Genomic DNA, 21272 nt, shown 5'->3' with positions numbered 1-21272 from the left:
TTCTGCATGGGGACAGTCTTGGGGTGCCAGGTGGCGTGCGTGCCCCTCTGCTCTGGGTGAGCCGGCTCTCTTACGTGGAGTAGCCCATCTCATGTTTATGTCAAGAAGCTGAACTGTCGGAGTTGTGTACAGGCAAGTGCTGTTGGGCACCTGGTGAGCAGAACCTTACTTCTGTGTCAAAATGATGCAGGTCAACTTTAGCGCACTCTGTCGAGATCTCTAATTTCTTCTCAGCGGGCCCTAAATCTGGCAATAACTTGGTATTTTCGTTCAGGTATAGCTTCCTGTCCCCATGATTAATTGGCTCTGCAGAAAATCTGAGATGTAATTTATGGGTTGAAATAAGGCTAAGGATTAAGATTTGGAGGGAACTGGTTATAGTGCACTGGAATGGGGTGGAGACTGCAGATGACGTAGGAGTAAAGTTATCCGCTTGTATCCCTCTGCGTACTTGAGGAGGAACAACACGCTGTTAGCAGTGGGAACGCTTTTCCCCTTGAGGTTCTCATTCCTTAGTTTGCTGTGCTTGGAGATATGGAGCAAAAGTCAGGATATGTATTGCAAACTGTACTCTTGGAAGGAGAAAGGAAAGGACAACATGTTAGTCCCAGCACAGGGGGGAACAGGAAGCAGTGTCAGGTGTCCAAATACATCCACACAGTGAACTCTCTGGATTTCTGGAAAAGAGTCAGGTTATGCAACTGCAAAATCTGATCCTGGGACCCAGCTTAAGAAAAGCTCACGCCTCTCACAGCAACTTCATGCTTGTCATGCTCAAACGTAGGAGCATTGGCCCAAACGACCGTGACTCTAAAGGGCCTGGTTTTACCAATGAAAGCTAAGCTTCACTAGGACAGTGTTATTTACAAATTAAGCAGGTTGCAACATTGCAGTGTAAGTCTGGCTTGAAGAGGACACAAAAATCATGCCTTTCTAGCTATTGAGATGCTCTGAAACTGAGCCAAAAGTTGTTCTTCAGAGTAAGACAAATTTAAAGGGAATTTGGGAGTTGGGAAGTTACCAAAAAGGAAACTTGTGTTTTCCTCAGCTGTGCACTCAAAATAGTGTCGTCTTCACCATTTCAACCCTTCCTGATTCCCTTTCCCTTGGAGATATATTTTGACTGAGCACGCTTGGCTGTGTATCATTTCTCTTGGACCTTTTACTACATCGCTTTTTTCATAAGCTCTTCTTTGTTTCTGTTCCGTTGTCACAGTGGTGTTCTTCAGCTTTTAGCGTGGGATTAATGGTTTCCTACATTTGCATGAGATGCTTGAGGACCAGCTCTTAGATGATAATAAAACTGGTTAAAATGTGAACGTGTACAGTGGCTTGGTGAGGTTTTAGTGTTGGGGTGACTTCCATGCTTTATTATTACTCAAAATCATTGGGCCATTTTAAATTTGTGTGTGGTGCAGTGAGATAGTTTTAAATTAATATCTGCTGTCAGGAATTTCTTTCTTAGGAAGTAGGATAGGCGTTCATATTGTCCGAGCTGAAAGGATAGGAACTTAAACCTTCCGAGTCTGTGGTTCTGCCTGCATTTCCATGCTGATCACGTCGCTGGCATGAGGGCAATATGTGGTCAGTGGAATGATTCTCCTCAAGCTGAAAAGCAAGCTGAGAGGACGCCCCTGTGTTTTACAGCTGAGCCTTTAGGCGTGCATGGTAGCTTCATATGGTTTTAAAAGTAGAGATTGATCTGATACTGATTGTATTCTGTGGTAGGTGTTCCTCAGTGCCTTTGGCCAGGAGGGCACAGCTGTGATGATTAGGATTCAGACTAACCATGGCATAATTCCCCTGTGTTTTAACCTTCCCTACTGCCGTGGAATATGCAGGAACTTGGGTGAAGGTGGCAAGGGCTTTGAAGGGAGAAGGTAATAATGCAGGTCTCTCTTCTTTTTTTTTTTTTTTTTTTTTTTTTTTTTTTTTTTTATGTTGGGTGTTCTTCCTTGCTGATGGATGCTAATGCACTTGATGCAGCTTGGCAACAGCGCTCCTCTTTGCTTCTGACTCTTACCTGTAGTATCGGAGAAGTTCAAGAGGTGGGAATGCATACAAATCATCTCAAGTGTCTTGAGAGTAGTGGTAGTCTGGAGAAGCCGCTTCAGAGCTTTAAAGACTCAGTCTCATCTGCCACACAGCATGATCTGCCTTGGACCATATGTTGCTTAGAGGGTCTGTGTGACTTGACACAGATGTTATGGAAGCGTCTGGAACAGGGCTTCAAAAGTAGAGGGGTTAAAGCATAATTTTGGATGAGAGGACTGTGTCATGTTAATATTACATTCCAAAGCAGTGAAGAGGCAGAGCTGATGTTTTAAATTAACGCGTGTGTGCTGGAATCGTTTACTTCATCCACATTAGCATGCATCCACTTGTGCTTTAATAAATAGTGCTCTCATCCAGCAGAAACGGCAGGTTTATTTAATGAAGCGTGGACTAAATCAGCAGGGGAAATCGAGGGGAAGATGGATTATTGAAGATTCCCTTCCCTTAAGTCCCCACTTCTCCTTATTTGAAAGGAGAGGGAGATCTAGCAAGGATATCTTGCCAATGTGGCTACATTCATTAGGAGCCTTGATTTTCATTGTGGAAGGGTGTCTGGTTTCTTCTGCTTTTCAGTCAGGGCTTAGTGTTTAAGCATCGCTCGGGTGGTGGCTGATCTGTTGATCAACTGACTTGTCTAACACTGAAGAGGGCCAAATCAGGAATTTAGAAGCTCATTTTCAAAGCATGGAGAAGATCTTTCTTTGGCGTGGCGAAGGTGTATGGACTATGCTGAGGTATTCATGAAGTGAACGCCAGGCACTTTTTTTTTTTTTGCCGTCGAAAACCTTGTCCTGGGTGGTCCTTGATGGGCAGTGATGAATTTACCTCACAGTAAGCTAAATCTCGTGGTCTTCACTTTGTTTGCTCATTAGTCACTTAAAGAAAAAAATACCCTTGTCTTTTTGGTGGTGAAAATGAATTTGTCCATCTACCCGTGGTAGTGGTGGTCTAACTGTATAGTCTGACCTGCGTGCTATCGGCAAAGGCATTCAACGAAGTGTCCGGTCGGTGTGCTACGTTGAGGTTCCTTAGGATTAGGCTAACAGGGCAAGTGTTTAAGAGGAAAAAAAAGAAAAGGGGGGAAGCTGCACAAAGGGTGAATTCTCTTCAAAAGAGGCTGGAAGCCTGTTTCAGTCTGCTGTGTTTCTGCTTTGTCCAGGTTTCGAGGGAAGCGTCTGTGGGCACAACGTTGACGACTGCCCGAATCACAACTGCCAAAATGGAGGTGTATGCGTGGATGGTGTGAACACGTACAATTGCCGCTGCCCGCCGCAATGGACAGGTACGTACTATATGAAAACGTTCCTGCATGGGCTGAGCACTCTTTACGGGAATAAAATTGCAGGACTTCTGGCCTTCACCCAACGTACAACTCGAGCTGCACATGGCTGAATGCAACTCGCATCTGTGCCTTGTTCTGCAGTCTGGGGGGCAGATGTCAGTGGAGCTCTTAGAAGATGATGATCGTTTGCATCAAAGCCAGTGTAATGCAGGGTGATTTTCCCATAGCACCAGGCAGTATTCCAGGCTTACGCATGCCTGGGTTTGGCAGACAGGTACCGTGATTCTTGAGCTGCAATTCAGTGCAACTATCAGAGCTGCACTTCTGCTTGTATGGGTTACTTCGTAAGAGGATATGTGTTCTACAAAAGTACAAAGCACGGCTTTGCTGTCACAGATGTGTGCGGTAATGCTGCTTTGCTGCTACATTTGGGGGTATTTTTAATCTGGGATGATGATCCTCATGGTAGATAACAGTAATGCTGCTGAAGAACAAGACAAATCTGAAAGAAGGCATAGGTGGGAGAAAGGGAGGTAAGAGAAGAAGTGTATGTATGGGAAGCTTATGTTTTTGCTACTGTTATTTTCCTGCTGCGCCTGAGTTTTATCTGTAGTTCTCTGACTAGCGAAGCTACTTTTGCTTCATAAATGAGTCTGCTTTACTCTGAATCTGTAGTGGGGAAAAAGTGTGAATTTCAAGAAAATGTTATGCATGATGTAAGGAAGCAGCTTACAGGAAATTCGATGTCATCTTTAGTCACAAAATGTCTCCATACCTCAAAAATAAACAAATACCTCCGGTTTTGGGGTTGGTTTGTGGGTTTTTTTTTTTTGAGTCATACTAGTCATTCTTAGCTGGCATACTTTTTCAGTTGAGTGTAGTTTTGCCCTTCTTTCAAAATTACAGGTAAAAAAAAAAAAAAGCCCTAAAATTGAAAAGCTGAGGTATGGACTCAATTTGCTTTTTTCCTTTCATAAAGTAAGTTGGGATACTTGTTTTGGAGCTAAGTTTGAGCTAGTTCCTCAGCTTCTGAAAGACCTTTAGCACGTTTTTCACTATATCTAAAAAATACTTTGTTTGAAACCGGAACATCTGTAATGATTGGTAGATCAGACAAATTTACTGTGAGGACTTTGACTGCTAGAGACCAGAGGTTTCATGTTGTTCTAGCTTTTTTTCCTCATTATAAACTAGTTGTCATTAACTGCAAAGGAGGCTGCCAGTTAAGAACCCTCATTAACTTAAAAAATTATATATTCTTAAATGAAGTTAAAACCACATAAGAGTGAAATGCACCACTGCTTGCATAGCTCATTGAAACTAGGAATTAATAGGAGAAAATGAGGCGTCCCTTTAATGAGCAACAACTTCTCTGTCTGTATGTCCTTAAAGCCAGCAGAAAGTGAAACCTGCAAAGGAAAACATGGGGAGCTTGGGTGTGGAGCCAGCTACCCTTCAGTGATCCCTAAAATCTTGCTCCACGCCACAGAAATTATAAACCTTGTTATGGCTTCTAGCATCTGTCAGTAGTAAATTAATCTCAGGCTTATTCCTGAAGCATAGAGGATATGATGTATCATGAGCGTGTACAGCACAAGTTTGTAATCTACAAGGGATTATTTTGCTTTGTAGAGGCATCATAAATTTAGCTTTGGCTTACAGGACTTGGGTGGATGGCTGCTGTCAACTAGGGATGACTTCTGCAACTCACCTGGAAGAGGCCTTGGCGGTGATGAGTTGTGATTCTGTTTGGTTTTGTGGCAGATTGTCTCTCTGATTAACTGCTGAAGTTCTTTGCAATGCAGTTGTGGTGGTTCCCTCTCTGAACCTCTTATGGGTTCTTTCTCCTGCGTGCCCAGTCTCTCAGGACAACTTTGTGTGCAGGAAAGGTGCTTACCTTCTGTGGAAAACTGGAAAGAGAGAGGAACTCCCCAAGTTTTACATTCCCCTGGCTTTCTGAAACAATTTGGTGGAATGAGCTTTCTGAGAATTCCCTTTGTTTATGGTGAAGTTAAGGTTTGTCAGTGCAGCAGTGGTTTTAGATCATGGCTTCTCAAGGCCATTGACTTTCTAAACTTCAAGAATCAGGTCAGTTTGGAACTAAAACTGGTCTTGCCGTTTAGGAAACAGCAGCTTGGCTGTTTGAAGAGTGAATGTTAGAGCCTTTGGGGAACTGAACTGTGGTGTTTGAAATGAACGGTGCCAGTTCTGGTGTTCAGACTAAAAGATGAGTAACTTCAGAATTAGCTATGCACGTTCTCACCAGCATATGTTTGACACATGTTGGGCAGGAGCTCTGTGTGTCCACAGGTTGCCCTCGCCATGGCCATCTCTCTGCAGTGTAACTGCTGATCTGGGTGTCTCGGGAGGCTGAAGGCTCACGATGGCAATGGAGGGCTGTGTCTGGGGCCTTCTCTGTGTTGCTTTGCTTGAAAGCTCATGCAGTGAAAAGCTCTTGGCCAGCTGGCCTTTAAGAATTTATTTATTGTATTGGTAAAGATTCCCTTTTGCCCAGTAAACGTGTGTGGAAGTGATGTCCCGTGGTGCTCCAAAATCCTGTCCAGCTCCATGGTGAATGCAGCCATGGGGTGCCAGTGGACAAACTGTCTCGCAAGTCACCTGGGTGCCCCTTGTTCTAATGTGGTCCTGCAGGTCAGCCCAGCAGTGACCCTGCTGCCTCATCTCAGTAACCTCTTCTTAAAAGAAGCTTGTTTCTGTGAATGGACTTCACTCCCTTTTACTGCATCTTCAGTTAAGAGATCAAGAAGGTGCAGGGTAACAGTGCACATCCAGCTTGGAGATGTGAGGTATGATGCTGAGGCAGGGCACAAAAATGGGGAAGGTAGATGGAGGACTGCTAGAGTAGTTTGGAGAGAGAGATGACTTGGTTTCTAAGATTTAACTGCAGCTGATGCTGACGAGAGTAAATGACAATAAAAAATTACTCAGCAATAAGGAAATGTTGTAAAGTGCAGGTCCATCCTTTGCACAAACATGGTTTATAACACTGTAAATAATCTCTAAGGTAAGCGAAGAGGGGAGAGCTGAGCAAACAACTCTTTTGGAGTCTCTGATAAATGCTTATAGCCCAACAGGGTGGAACTGTGAGGGTGAACACTTCAGGAAATCAAAAGCGTTCAAATAAGACTTTGAGGTTAGAGGACACAGTGTGCTACTTTAAAAAAAAAAAAAAAGCCCAAATACACGTCTGTAAGTAAATGTCAGCCAAAAATGAAAGGATGTTAAATTTTCTAAAAATACTTATCAATGTAGATGTGCTGTCTACAGTTCTTCTGCATTCTCTTCTTTCAAATACTGACTTGCCAAGTAATCTTGGAGAAGTTTAAATTGGTCTGTTTGCAGCTTTAGCCTTTATTTAACCTTTGTGCTGTGGATGATGCTCCAGCATATTTGTTAATATAGTTTGTGCTTCATGGCATAGAGAAGCCAGTCCCTTTCACTTTTAGAAAAATCAAGAAGCTGTACTGTATCCGATGAAGAATAGTTCTGTGTAAAGTAATATTGAAGCATCCTTAACTGAAATAGAATATGTCCCAATTCCTTTTGGTAACCATCTGCCTCTTGTATTTCCCTGACAGGTGGTAGGCTGGACTACATAACTATGCATTTTTTAAAAAATATTTTTTCTGCTTGCTACTAAAATCTAACTTTTGAGAGACTGTTTGCTTTTGGTCTAATTTCCTACTCCTCAAACAGAGCTGACTGCTTCTTTTTTGTTGAAATGTGTGCCTTCTCTTTCTCATTTTGCAGCTTTTTCCGGGAAGATAAAAATCTTGCCTTTCAGAAACAATGACGAGAAATTCCTGCTGTCACTAATGTTTTTGTCACCTTCAAAGTTCTCGTATTACATATGGTTATAATGATTGTCAACCTCATAAATTCGTAACTGGCAAACCAATCTTGGATGTGTTTTGGTGAAACTGCCCCAGATCTTTCCTGTGGCTGAATGTTAACTGATTTCTTGTTTGTTTGTTTAAGGATGACTTTATCTTGTCCCAGGCTAAAGCCTTTGTCAGAACCAGTGTTGTGGAGTCCTTTCAAGGCACTATGTTACAGATGTGTAATGAAGCTCACTTCTTCTTTGAAATAGATCAGGGTGCTTTTCTGAAAGACTGAGGTCTGTTCCTCTGTCCGTGGCAGGCTAGAGAATTTGGTGTGTTTTAAGTGTGATTTGAGTCAAGATTAGCCAAAAATCCTGGTTAATGTCCCTACCGTGTGAAGACTCTGCTTTATGCTGCTGTTCTGCAGCAGTTAAACCAGCCTGATGGGCTCACTGTGGTCTGAGGAGGAAGGTGTCTTTGCCTTCTGTCCCTGCTCCCAGCCCTTCCCCATACCCTGAGCTGGCTCTGGTATTTGTTGGAGTATGCCTCTTTAACTCACTAATCTAGTAAAAAATCCTGTCCAGCTGCTTTTTTTTTCTCTTTTACCCTTTTTTTTTTTTTTCTCATCTGGTATCAGGAATTAAAATTCATGGAGGGATCTCATGGGTGAGTGGATGCAGAGGAAGTGATGGCAGTCCAGGGCTGTAAAGTCGTGTGGAAGGTTGGGGTGTCCTTCAGGACACAGTGAAACCATCTGGGAATTTAAAGGTTGATCAGTTTAAAGCCTGTTCCAGGCTACAGTTCACGTAAAGAAACGAGGCTTTGTTTAAAATGCACCTGTTTACTCTGTTGATCTAACCTATACTGCTTTGTGTCAAGAGAGATTACTCGAGAATTTGCGTACTAAAGTGATTAACAATATAAAATTCCATAAATGCTTTTGTTTTTATTGGCTGAGGAGGACTCCTGCTTCGCTGTGGAAAATTTGCAGTGTTTCAGAGGATCATCGTGAATCTGTGTTTGGCTCAAATCACCTTTCAGGAATGGTGGACAGCAGAGATTAAGATTTGTATCCTCCGATGAGTTAAGTCTCTTGCATATTTTGCTCCTGAAGTGTTGCATCAGGAGCTGCGGGATGAGTCTCTGGGTTTGGGGGACACACTTATGTCCATGCTCAAGTGGGTTTTGGAGGATCTACATTATACTGTTTCAGTTGCAGGCTTGGCCTGCTTGCCTTCTTTCGTTATTCCTATCCCTGTGGCTGGGAAGGCAAGACTCCCGTGGCAGTTGTATTTATTTAGGCTTTGTTTTCCCCTGAAAAGGGGGCTCCAGTGAACTGTGTATTTTAAAATCTAGGAGACCTTTGTCTCAAGGGAAGCACAGTGTGCTCACAGCTGACTCCACCAAATAACTCCAGCATTGGGAGCTAGCTTAAGAAGCAAATGTTTGTCTTGAGCAGAAAAGCTCTTCAGGCAGCAGGGCTGTGCTTTTTAATTAAAATAGCTGTTAGCTTGGTCATATGCTCTTCAACGCTAGCACAAGGGTTACTTTTTCTGCAGAGCTTTAGGCAGGAATTTTCAAAGAGGGGGGAGTTAAGGATTTGATTCCTATTTAATTAGAGTAATATTGGCTCCCTACCTTGGTTTTCTTTGAAAATCCCAGCCTTAAACTCTGGGCAAACGTGACTTTTCTTTGCTAAGAAGGGAGGATAAACATCAAAAGGCTAATGTTTAACATTTTTATGTAAGATTGTGTGCTCTGGTATTTTGTTTTTTAAAACTTTCTTTGCCAAATACCACTTTCCTCAGCTTCTGTATCACAAAGTGTACAGTAACAAGTCATGCTAACTTAAGTGTTCAAAAAACGCTGCCTTGCTGGAATACTTGGAGGCTTGAAATGTAGGGGAACTAACTGACACTAGATGACATGGGTCATAAATGTTGAAGATGCCAGTCTCCTAAACGAGGGAATATGGACCCTTGCTGTTTTCTAAAGATTATTGATTATTACCTACCAGACAGCACCGTTGGGGTCGCACTCTTTTCTGATTCTGGTTGGCATGTGCTGTACGTTAATGTGCAAAGAGCCATCCGTACCTTTCTATTAGCACAGGGAGTCTGGGTCAGGCTCCTGCTAGAAGTGCAGTCGTCCTTCCCGGTAGTGTAGTAACGGTAGACTTTCTGGTGCCTTTCCAAACGTTATTAAAAAGCACGGTAGCCTCTTTGGTACTGGCTGAGACCCATCTACACCAAACTTGACAAGTTGACTGGTGATCTGCTGTCACTACGGTAGTATCTGAAAGAGGCCGAGAGGGATTATGATTCTTTTTCTTCCTTCATGTTTGAACTGGCAGATACAAAGGGGGCAGGGAGCACGTGGCAGCCTGCGGGAGCTGGCAGCTCCGAGGTTTCGAGCGTACAGATGACTTGAAGCGTTGGACAGAAGCAAACTTTATCCTGGATGTTATTTGTGTCTCTTGTGGTACTTGACTCCAGAGTTGTGCCGAGCAGGTCGACTTCAGTGGAGTTAAAACTTTTGCACCCTTAGCCGGTACCTCATGCAGTATGGATTCTGGGACACCTACCACGGCCTCCCGTTTTGTTTTGTGCCGCTTTCCATTTCCCAACAGCAAGCCTGGGTTAGGAGGGAGCTGTAATAAAACACCTGAGGTGTTAACAGCTGGACTGACCTGATGACAGAACGACAGCTTCTAATTTAGACCACGCTGCTCTTCCCTCACGCCTTTGGTGACTTTCCAGGCCGGAAAATGCTCTTTGTGATCAAAATGTGCCAAATAATCTCTTGTGGAGCTGTCTTGAAGTTTTCAGTATATCTTGCATGTGTTTGGCGCTAAAACAAAATAGGCTAGACCCCTGTGGTGAGGCTGGGTTGGTGGATGTGTGCTGGGAGACCAGGCTAATAAGTAGCAGTCGTTTTATCGGCAGCTGACTTGTTTCTGGCAGTTTCGGTCCCTTCCCTTGTACTTAGAATGAGGTGATTTGTCTTTGGCTAATTGCTAAAGATGCGTTGCTGAGATAGCTTGAGAATACGAAGCTTTTTTTTATTGTAAGGTTTGGCTCCAACTGTTAACGTTTTTGCCTCGCAGATCTCTTCACTCGTTAGGTATTTTCCAGCAAGAGGTAAAGAGAAGGGCAAAATGGAGAGTAGCTTGGTGATGTGCCCCTTTCCTTTTGGTTACTCCTCTATCCTGCTGCTGTCCCCAGTGATTTCATCTGCCACCGCTATCTTAAACCAGTCTCGTTAGTGCATCCCTAGTAAATTTTAATGAATTTTGTTCTGTTCATTTGTATTACGGCCTCCAAAGAGCTCTGTCAGGACTGCCCTCTCTACCCAGTAGTCTGAGGGGAGTGATTTAGGGCAGTATTTAATGGATCAGGGTGTGCGTTAAGTCTCTTAAAGCCCAGAGTTTTGTATTTGGGGGTTGTAAAATCCCTTGTAAAAGCCCATTAATTCCACTACATGCTTCCCAGAGTGGTTATGAAATTAAACTCTTTTCTCTACCATATTAGCCTAAAATAAACACAGATGTTTACTTTCCTTGCTACAACTGTAGATTCATCTTCAATTGTTCAAATTCTGTATTAATCTCTTAAAATTTATGGTATCTTGGATGGCATTTGACATTGCCCAAGATACAGCATGTCTATTACAAACAAAACAGAAAACCCAACACCTGAGGTTTGGGAATGGCTGCTACTGCTCTCTAGTTCTGTGTTTCAAGTGGGAGAAGGATGCTGTGACACCCTGGGGAAGGAGCACTGTTTTGGGAGCTGTGATGCCTCTCCCTTCTTTAGAAAACTCCTGCAAGGTTAAAAATACTTGCCTTCAGTCCCCCCCTTTTTTTTTTTTCAGGGGAAGCCACTGTAATACTTAAGCAGGGAAGACCTTTACTAAACACACATGCAACTGGGGGTGCTTTTTGCAGATATAAAGTGTAGTCCTTCAAATTCTGTGTGTGTCTGAAGCCATCCATCCTTGGAGGTGAAAGCAGCAGTTCTGTTCATAGGATTGCCTGCAGGGAGATGGCTTTGTCGGAGGGTCTGGAATTTGGATGTGACCTGGACATCACGCTTAAGATCCCTTTCTGTCAGTATTACCTGTTTATTGCTCTGGACCTTCTTGTCCATATAAAGGTGTTGCCTCTTTCAGAGAAGTTTGAAGTTCCTTGCTTTGAGATACCTTGTGTCAATAAAGCCAATTACATAAATGATCAAATATTTTCTTTTGTATACTTTGGCGCATGCTGTATATTTCCTGCAATAACTGTTGTACTATACTTTTTATCATCTGTCTCTTTGTGGGTAACAATTGCTTTGTGAGTCTCTTATGAAATCCTTCTCTCTGTTGGGCTCCGAACTCTACCCCTTTTCAGTGTCTGCATTCAGAGGTGGTGGCTTCAGTACTGCAAAATGTATTCCAGACTGAGGCTATACCATTGGTATTACACAATGACAACTGTTTGCATTAGTTATTCTTCCTTGTAGTCAAATGTCTTGTCAGCAATGTTTGTTTTGTTGATTAAAGCCGTGATTGAGCCGAGGTCCCCACTGAACTCTTCCAGGGAAGCTGAAGTCTTTCCTCAAGGAGTGCCTAACCAAAACCTTCTGCAACAAGTCTGTTTGCCTTTGTATTTTATTTGGCATTTGTGCATCAAGCCTTGGCTGCTGTTGCACTGCCCAGCAACCTCGCTTGGCTGAATCTGTCTGAAATTCCCTGGCTTCCTCTTGGATAATATAAATATTATTTTGTTGAAGATATCACTGCCTACTATTCATCTCTTTCCAGGCCATTAATTAAATACTCCAGTACCGGTATGTATTTATTAACTGTAAATTAGGTTTTTTTTTAAGAACTATGGATAATTCTGTGGGTTAAAGATTAATTGACTGTTTTTACAAATACATAACGCAAAAACATGGGAGCTAAAGTGTTTTTCATAAACACCATTTTACTAGAAGGTCCAATGGTTCCATGCAATTTCTCCTTTACTCTTCCATTTGCTGAGGAGATTTACACAGCGAGCTGAGGAAACTGAGCTTTCACCTGACGGATCAACACGCTCTGGGTTATGCAGTCAATGCAGATATTTTGTGTGTGTGTGTGTGTGTGTGTTACAAGAAAGAACCGGACAGAGAAATGTCTTTCCCCAGCCAGATGTGGTCTGCCAGCTGGCATCCTGAATATACACACGGGTGGTTAGAGAGGGGACTACTGCATGGTCCCGCGCAGTGGGGCACTGCTAACCTTCTGCCACAACTGGATTTGGACATTTATGCAAATACTGTTTCTTATCTCTTAGCCTGTTCTTGAGTCACGATAAGATGCTGTTCACCTTCTCACTTAGTAGTCCTTTGAAACTTGGAGAAAAAACGTAAACAGTTCTCATGAGCCATGCTTTCCTTAGCTATACTTGATTGTGTTTAAAACAACATACAATAATCTTTGAAATACGTTGTGAATTAAATTACTCTTTCAGAGAATTTCTGTCTAGATCTGGTTTGTGGCTTCCCAGATAGTGCTTTCAAGAGAGCTGGTGAGCTCTTCCCTGTGTACTGGAGTGCTAGTCTGAGATAAGTGACAAACTTCTGGTGAGGTACTGAGAGGGTGGGGGCATAAGAACTTCCTGAAATGTGATGTTTCTCTTCCAATGAGTCTCTTAGGACCTTGAGGACCAGTTTGTGATTCTCCCTGCAGTATCTTTCCCTTTCAGCATCACTAAGCTTTTAAGATGTTCTGACTTCCACTTCAGTCCAAGTCCAGTGCTGTGGTGGTCATGGTTTTTGGATAAATGGATGTTGCTATCTCCTCAGAGCTCAGTTTTCAATAAACTTGTATTTTTCAAGGCAGAGGAAGGTGTTTGCATCCTTGATCCTACCAAATGTTTTTAATGCTTAAATTGCATATGAGCTCTCCTCTCCGTAGCCTTGGCCTCTGGTACTCCAGCTGTGCATCAGCAGTCTTTCTTGCTGGAGGAAAGTCTGCTGTGCCAAAGACAAAGACCTCTGAACTGACTGAAGATCCTGCATTCAGCTGTTGGATCAGTGCAGTTTCCTGTCTTGGAATTGGGATTTATGCAAAACTGTGTGGTTTGGTGGGATCAGCTATTGGAGGCATCTGTTGTTGCTTCCCAGGGTGACTCTTCTGGTTTCTTACTTGCGCAAGGTAATGCTCTGCTCTTTCGGTGTAGGACAGCACATAAAATGAGGGTAATCTGCCTTACCTTTATAAATCAGACTTCTTTAACACAAAGAGCTCTAGGAGAAGGGACTGGATGTTTCTCATCAATGAAGTCTGGTACAACTACTTGAGGGGCCTTGAACCACTGCATCCTGTGTCTGCCTAAAGAGAAGCTCCTGGAGTTCCTGTCTGGTTCCTGCTGGTCTGAAAATGGGAGCAATCAAAGCAGCAAACATGTCTGTCTTACTCCATATGGCTTTTCTGAGGGGAAATAAGCAGGAAGTAACTCTAGTTTCATAGTGGGCAAAAAAAGGCTAAGAGTTGAAGGCTGTTCCGTTTTTCTACTTCTAGTTTTCAATTCTGAAATACCACATGGACTAGCTGTTTACTTTGTACAAGGTCACTTAGAGCCTGACTCGGCATTTTGCTGATTTCCCAGGCTCTGCAAATATCAAGGTCAGGTTAGGCTTTTATTAGCTTCTTGGAGTAATTTGTGTTTCCTTTCTTGTTGTCTTATGTATGTTTCTATATTTCCATTAAAATAGTGGACAGTTAGTGTGTTTGTGCTAGTTCAGCCTATACTTGCTATGTTCCTTTTAGGAAATTGTAACTGAAAGTAGCAGGAGCACAAGAAAAGAAATACCTGCAGAAAGAAAACTTCCAGCTGAATGAATTAATGTTTAGCTGAAGTGGTTGCGGCATTCAGGGTGATGCACTAGGGTTATGAATATGTTTATTACACTGTACAACTCATAACGGAGTTTGCACTGGAAAGTTGGATTCAAACTCTGTGAATGAAAGCCTTGATTCTTCCTAAAACTCTTAACAAGCAGAAAACAGGCTTACCAAGTACATGGCTACAAATAAACGTATTTGGTTCAGTTATAATTAAGTCAAAGCAGCATCCCTTGTGTAAACTGTTTCAGAGATCTTTTGTCACATTTGATTTAAATCTACCTGACTAACCTGGCAAAAAGAAGTCTTGTGCAGAGTATTATTTGAGAAGTTTTAGAATTAAATCCTGGTTTATGTCAGACACTGAAAGAGACTTCTGTCTCTGCTGTGGAAAAAGTCGTTCAGGAAGCACCCAGGACAGACACTACATCAAAGACGTAGGTCAAATCTTTTCTTTGCAGCACCTGCCCAAAATATGAGTCTGTTTCTTTCATTTGCACAAGGAGTTGAAATCTCTACTTGAGAGTAAACCAGTCCTTTCGGGGAAGTGAGAGGTTGTGGCCATCCTGTGGTCCCCCTACGAATTAAGTGATGATGCTGCTTTGAGGGAGGGCAGTCTTGAAGGACATTTACAGATGTGTGTGCTGGTTTCTAGGGGGGGGGAAACCCAACAAAACAAACAACAGAAAAAACAACCAAACAACAGCAACAACAACAACAAAAAAAACCCAAACAAAAAACCCCTTCCAGAAACCTCTGTTGAAGAATTACAATATTGACCATTCATCTCATGTTGTTAACACCTGAAGTTGCAAAAACACCATATAAACAACCATAGGGTGTCTAAAAAAAACCCCAAACCCTGTCAAACCCACCCCATCTAAAAAACCCTTTATTCTTCCGTCTTGAAGACTTTGGGCTACAGAATGCGTTTCCAAGCCACTTGAACCCCACTTCAGCAACAAGGACTCGGGCGTTTTCAGTGAAGTTGAAATTGCTTTGCATTCTTGCCAGTTTACCAGTTCAGTTAAAAAAATGTGAACGCCTTGGACTTTAGTCTGGCATTTGTACTATTTTAAAACACAGTTCCAAAATCTTTCAAAAACTGTTACGCTCACATTGCCTGATGGTGATGAGGGTTAGTACTTATGAATGTAGTTAGATTGGTATGTTCTGCTTGCCTTATGTTGCTTTTGATTCGTATATTTTTGCCCAGAAGTTATTTGAGTCTGGTTTTCAATTATAACTTCAATAAAGAACAGGTTTTTTTCATTAAAATACTCAATAGTAAAAATGCAATAGTTAATTGCTCATTTACGCCCCTCATATTGAGTTGAATTTCCTTTGTTTTTAAAACAAACTGTGTTAAGATGGAGCTGTCTTTGATTCATATTCATAATTAAACACAAATATGATTGTGATCTGGTAGCTTCTCAGATTTCTAATGCTCCTTTTGCAGCTAAGTGCAGATGAAATTTAAGGAGCTCAAACATGGTATCTGCTTGAAATACAGTTGAATTGCTCGAAGAACTTTAAGCTCCGCTTTATTCTCCTGCTGTGGAGATGTTGATGTACCTTTTAAAAGTTTGGTTTAGTTTAGGGCTGCAGAAATAGGGAATAGCCTAAGACACAGGGTTATTGCAAACTTATCAGTGATGTCACTTGGTGCTGTCCTTCCTAGAAGTGGAGAATAAGTGCTAGGGGAAAAAAAATACTAAAAAAAAAAAATCCTGAAGTGTTGATATTACTAATGACATTTGAAATGGGAAAGGTAAAAATAAACCCAGAGACGCTGTGTGTGGGAGTAGTTTGCCCGTCTTTGCTTAAAAAAGACCCCAAACAAGAAACCACAAGCACACACGTACGCACCCCTAGTCCACAAAAAAAAAAAAAAAACCAAAAAACAAACCACCACACCAAAAAAAACCCAACCCAGAAAACATTATATTTCGGGAGTTCTGTTCAGCCAGTCACAGGGCAGGTGACTTTGAGAGAGGCACGGCAGCCTGGGGTGGTTGGGCAACTGAAAGCTGTTCACGCTTTGGTGATGCATAGTTTAAGTTGGCTGCAGCCAAAAGGAGGATGTGAATGCTGCCAGAACACTTCTGCAGATCGGTGGCGCTATGGATGAGTGTTCATCAGAGAGTATGTTCTTTGATCTGGGTTGGGCCCCCTCCAAGAAAAGAAGGGAAATCACGTTTAAAATAAGCAAATAACGTCTTGATTTATTTTTTTTTTTTTTTTTTTTTTAAAAGGAAGTCAGTTGTGTTGAGTTGTGAGATACGCACGACTACTAGGAACCAGTCTCAGATAACTGGCTGTTTTCAGTTTGGTTACTGATAAGCTAATATCGAAAGCTAATGAACAAACGACTTCTATTATGACAAATGAATGGTTTTGGTTTTTTCATAATGTAGAGAGCTATGTTTTGCAGATAACAGTATGAAGTGTTAGATTTCCCCCCAACTGTTTTACTAAGTAAATTGGGAAGTGAGGATTAATTCTGAAAACTCTATCGTAATTATTATTACTGTTAAAATTTTATTATGTTTTTTCAAGTGATAAAATCTTTGTTTTGAAGTATCCCTGCTGGAGGAAGGAATGCATGCACAGAACAGTCAGTTGTGCAACTGTTTTTTTTAAAATGATTTTATTTCTTTCCAACTAAGGGAAGAAAATCCAGAGCTTGCAGGACTAAAGGCTAAGATTTATTTAAGTACTTTGAAAACAAAAGGAATCATGATTTGAGAATAGTAGCTGGAGATGGTTAAGACTGAACACTTCTACGTTCCTGCCAACAATAAATGTTTCAGTTCTGTGTGTTGGAGGAGGGGTGTGTGCGTGCACTTGCATCATAATTTCTGGGCCATTAATAAACAAGGTGATTCTTAAGCAACATCTAATAAGTATTTTTAAATTGACAAACCTGCATTAACTGGAGCACTGGCAGGAAGATCTGTGGCCTGGTCTTGAATTTCTTATTCTTGGAATACGGGGGGAATTCCACGCAAATATAAGCGTGCAGCTGTTAGAGTGGCTGGAGATGACAAATAGGAGGATCTTGGTTGTAGCAACACAGTTACTTAACAGTCTTGACCCAAATAATGGAAAGCTGCTGCAAGCTAGTGAGGGAGGTGATGTTGTCAGCTGGAGGGGGGTAGGGAAGGTCACATCATATAAATCTAATCTTATTCTCTGATAAAGGGTGTTTTTTTGGTGCAACATATATCATATCAACGTTTTAGGAAGGGTGGTAAAAGCAAGTTTATAAGGAAGTGTGAAAAAAAAAAAAAGGAAAAACAACAACAAGCTGTCAGTGCAGGAGAATTATTTGTGTAACAGAAAGGGACAAAATAGTTTATCAAAAAGAAGATTGTGGACTGTGACCGGTACCCTGTGGTGGCACGTGTGCACCCGTGTACCGGCCCAGGAAGAAATTATCCGGTGCTTAGCCATTAGGTTTTATCTATTAAAGAAACTCAAAATAAGAATGAACGACTTGAAACTTAAGCTAAACAATTTCAGCTCAAAAGTAAACCACGTACTTTTAATTGGGAAGATGAATAAGCGTTGAGAAAAAATATTGATGCAAGTGTTAGGTTCTCTAGATCTTGATGTCAAAGCAAGATGGATTTGGATAAAGAAATACTTTAGTAATGTGAAATGCAGAGCTTCCAATAGATGTGACTGTGAAACTCAGTATCCTGAGAAACTGATTTCATACTTGGAGTTCCAGCGGTCCTTTTCCTTAAAACTCTCTGAAACAGTGTAGATTTTTTTTCTTCCCTCCCATATCTCCAGTCATTAAAGCATTTTATTAGAGTATTTATTTTGCCTATAACAAAAAAAACCAAACTGAAAACCACAAACAACTAGGAAAAGCCCAGCTATTTGTGGTTGTCTGTGGAAATACTGGGGAGAAGGAAAGTTAGTATTTTAGGTAGCAGAGTCTGAAGAATTCTATTCTTCCTCATTAAGTAATATTCATTGCATAATAATATAGGAAAGAATTAAATTCTCCTGATCAGTTACTTTACTGCTGGCCTGTTTACACTGCTTTGGCCAAGATTTTCTTGTGAGGCCATCTTCTCTCTTCTTAGTCCCTCTGGCTGCTCTGCAGGCAGGCCTTCATTCTTTCTGCTTCTCACATCCTCACAGATGTACTATCATATACTGCAGGCTGCCTTCTGGCTTTCATACTGTGCCTTTTTAAAGTTACTTGCAGTTCAGCTCCTACTTTGGGGTCATTTAGGGATGCTAGTTGTCTTTGCCTAATTTGACAAGCGTTGGTGGAAGTTCTCAGGCTCGAATGTCCTAGAAGTAAGAAGTGGCAGTCGAGTTGGATTACAGTGTTTCCTTGGGTGATGTTGTCTGTGCAAGAATCTTCTTGTGTCTGAGTGCCTGAATGTTTATTAAACTTGTTCTGTTCTGTGCATCAGGCCAGTTTTGCACTGAGGACGTTGATGAATGTCAGCTCCAGCCCAACGCTTGCCAGAATGGAGGCACCTGCACCAACCACAATGGAGGCTACGCCTGTGTCTGCGTCAACGGCTGGAGTGGGGACGACTGCAGTAAGAACATTGACGATTGCTTCACTGCCTCCTGTGCCAATGGATCTACTTGCATTGATCGAGTGGCTTCTTTTTCATGCATTTGTCCAGAAGGAAAGGCAGGTAAGGAGACAAAACTCGACTAGGTCTGGCACTTACCAGAAGATACTTCCCCAAGTTTATGCATTTGCTTAAAGTGGTGTGTTTATTTTACACACTTTTGTGACCAAACCGGGAAGAGCAAAAGGAAACATGTGCTGTCCGTGAGCAAAGACCTTTTAAACCTCTGTAGCTTGGGACAAAGAAGTATTTGTATTAGGCTGGAATACAAACTTAGTACAGTTTAGAACAGGGAAGGCATATCTTTTTCTAGTGCTTTGCAGGACCTGTTTTTGCCTGAGAAGTTATACACGAGGGTGATTTGCTCTGTGACACTTATAATAATTGTACTTAAAAGTCTAGAAGGCAAATCTAGATATTTTTGCATGAGTGAAGATGCCCTTACCGGCATACTGGAAAATTTGCTGTTGTAGGGTAGGTGAAAACATGAAGGTCTCCTAGCTACTACCCAGAAATACAAGCGATCAGCATATCTGAAATAAGAAAGTGAGCTTCATGCGCACCTGTGTTTTCAGCTGTCAGCAAAATCATCACGCTGGTTAGAGAGAAGAGCTAGTTAACTGCTCCAAGGAGGAGATTTTGTTAATGGTAAGCCCTTGTGCCACTCCAGAAGTCCTGGAGACACCTCTGAAGTCACAGAATCTATACTTACATATAATGTTTTATAAGCATGTAGTAGACTGCCACAGGGATTTCATGGGTTGAAGCCTGTAAGAAATTGTTCACACTTCTGGCTGTGGAAGTCTCTATTTGAAATATCAGGATGAAGAATTTTATTGACACATGTGGTCTGACTGCTATATCTCACTTGTTGGAATGAACTCTTGTACGATTCTTTAGGTCTTCTGTGCCACTTGGATGATGCATGCGTTAGCAATCCGTGCCAAAAGGGTGCTCTGTGTGATACCAATCCTGTGAATGGACACTATATCTGCACCTGTCCTCAAGGCCATAAGGGAGCAGACTGCACTGAGGATGTGGACGAATGTGCAATGGGTGAGTTTCTCTTTGCTGCTTGTGATCGCGCAAACAGGGAGTGGGGTCATTTGCTTCATGAACTAACGGAGGGGCAAGAATACACATTTTGTCATAGCTTCTCAAAATAAGTGTGACTCCTTTCCTGCTCTCCCCCTTCCGTTTCACAGTGTCTTTAGATGAGTTTTAAATCTTGTGTGAGACTCGGGGCAAAAGGCTGACTCGGAATAGCTGTCCGTGTTTGAACTATTAGCCTTTGGGATATGAGAAGCAGCGAGATGCTTAACTGTTCTTCGTTGTGCAGGAAGGCCTTAGCGTTGTGCAAGGAGTACACGCAAACAGGTGTGATAGTTAAGCTGATCCTTAGAACTGTAGTGTACAATTAAAGTACCGTAGTTCGTGTGGAAGTTGTTGCAGCTCCTGCCTTGGTAGAAATATATCAAGGCTGTTTGACAGCCGGAATATGGCTGGATCTTTTAAGTGCCTTCCGAGACTGGTGAACACCTGGGCTTTTAAAGCTGTAGTTCTCTGATATCATGCTGTTGTTTTGGGGGTTAGCTGGACTCTCACAGACTTGCAGATAGTTTCGTGAGTGCTAGTTCATACTTCTGGAGTGTAATGCATGAAGGAAATACCTAACCAGCACTCATTGAAGTATTGGAGAGAAGCACTTCTTTGAATTTTATTCCTTGGTCTGCTTTGGACAAGAGTGCCATTGCTTTTTGAAAACACATGAAGGGCTACTTTGGTTGTTTTGTGGCTGTGGTGGCATCTTGTCCGCCTCAGGAGTGAAATAAGCATAGAAGATGATCTAAAGATAAGACTGAAAGCATCATTAATTCTCTAATTCCTGCTACTTTATACTCTCCTTTTAAGAACTGTCATTAGTCATACGGACCAGAGTTGTTCCTTTGGTCCATTGGTAATGACAGCAATCTTTCTTTTTGCCTCTAACAGAGGCAAATAACTGCCATATTTTCTTCAATCACAGTAGCCTTTCCCCAAAAGGATGAACAGTCTTTCCCCATTATTACTTGACAGAAAGGAATGACCACTGGAAAAGACCATGACTAATAAAGAATGCTGTGGCTCTCCTGTTCCAAGGAGGGGTTTGAAGCACACACGTATATATTTTTCTTGCAGCAAACAGCAATCCGTGTGAACATGCTGGGAAATGTGTAAACACAGAAGGCTCTTTCCACTGTGAGTGTTTGAAGGGCTACACAGGACCACGCTGCGAAATGGACATCAACGAATGCCATTCAAATCCATGCCAAAACGATGCCACCTGCCTGGATAAAATCGGAGGATTCACGTGTCTCTGTATGCCAGGTGAGGGGAGTTTCTGACAAAGACGGGGTTTCCAGCACAGGAATAATTCAGAAGGCAAAGCGCAGGGAGGGTTGCCAGCTCTGCTGAGGTGGAACACATAATTGCAAAGAGGTGAGGCTAAATGAAATGGTGAGAGAGAGCTTGCTGAGAGAGCGCTCCCAACCAAGAGGACTTGGCATTTGTGAGGGGGAGGGAGAAAGCAATTAGAGGACTAAGAAGGAAAGCAACCTCTACATCAGCAAA

The 21272-nt window shown here is 42.1% G+C and overlaps 1 protein-coding gene across 1 annotated transcript in view; it reads left to right on the top strand.

Moving 5' to 3' along the window:
- NOTCH2 (notch receptor 2) overlaps nt 1-21272 on the top strand; it is an 85948-nt gene that overhangs the window by 25166 nt on the left and 39510 nt on the right. The window contains exons 5-8 of the mRNA XM_074151774.1: nt 3215-3337; nt 18492-18725; nt 19563-19718; nt 20841-21029. Coding sequence (XP_074007875.1) covers nt 3215-3337; nt 18492-18725; nt 19563-19718; nt 20841-21029 — 702 coding nt within the window. The remainder of the gene's footprint in view (nt 1-3214; nt 3338-18491; nt 18726-19562; nt 19719-20840; nt 21030-21272) is intronic.

Source organism: Numenius arquata, chromosome 8 (genome assembly GCF_964106895.1).
Source record: "Numenius arquata chromosome 8, bNumArq3.hap1.1, whole genome shotgun sequence".
In the NCBI taxonomy this organism is placed as follows: Eukaryota; Metazoa; Chordata; class Aves; order Charadriiformes; family Scolopacidae; genus Numenius; species Numenius arquata.
Note: the sequence above shows the minus strand (reverse complement) of the source record. Positions and strands in the feature narration are given on the sequence as shown.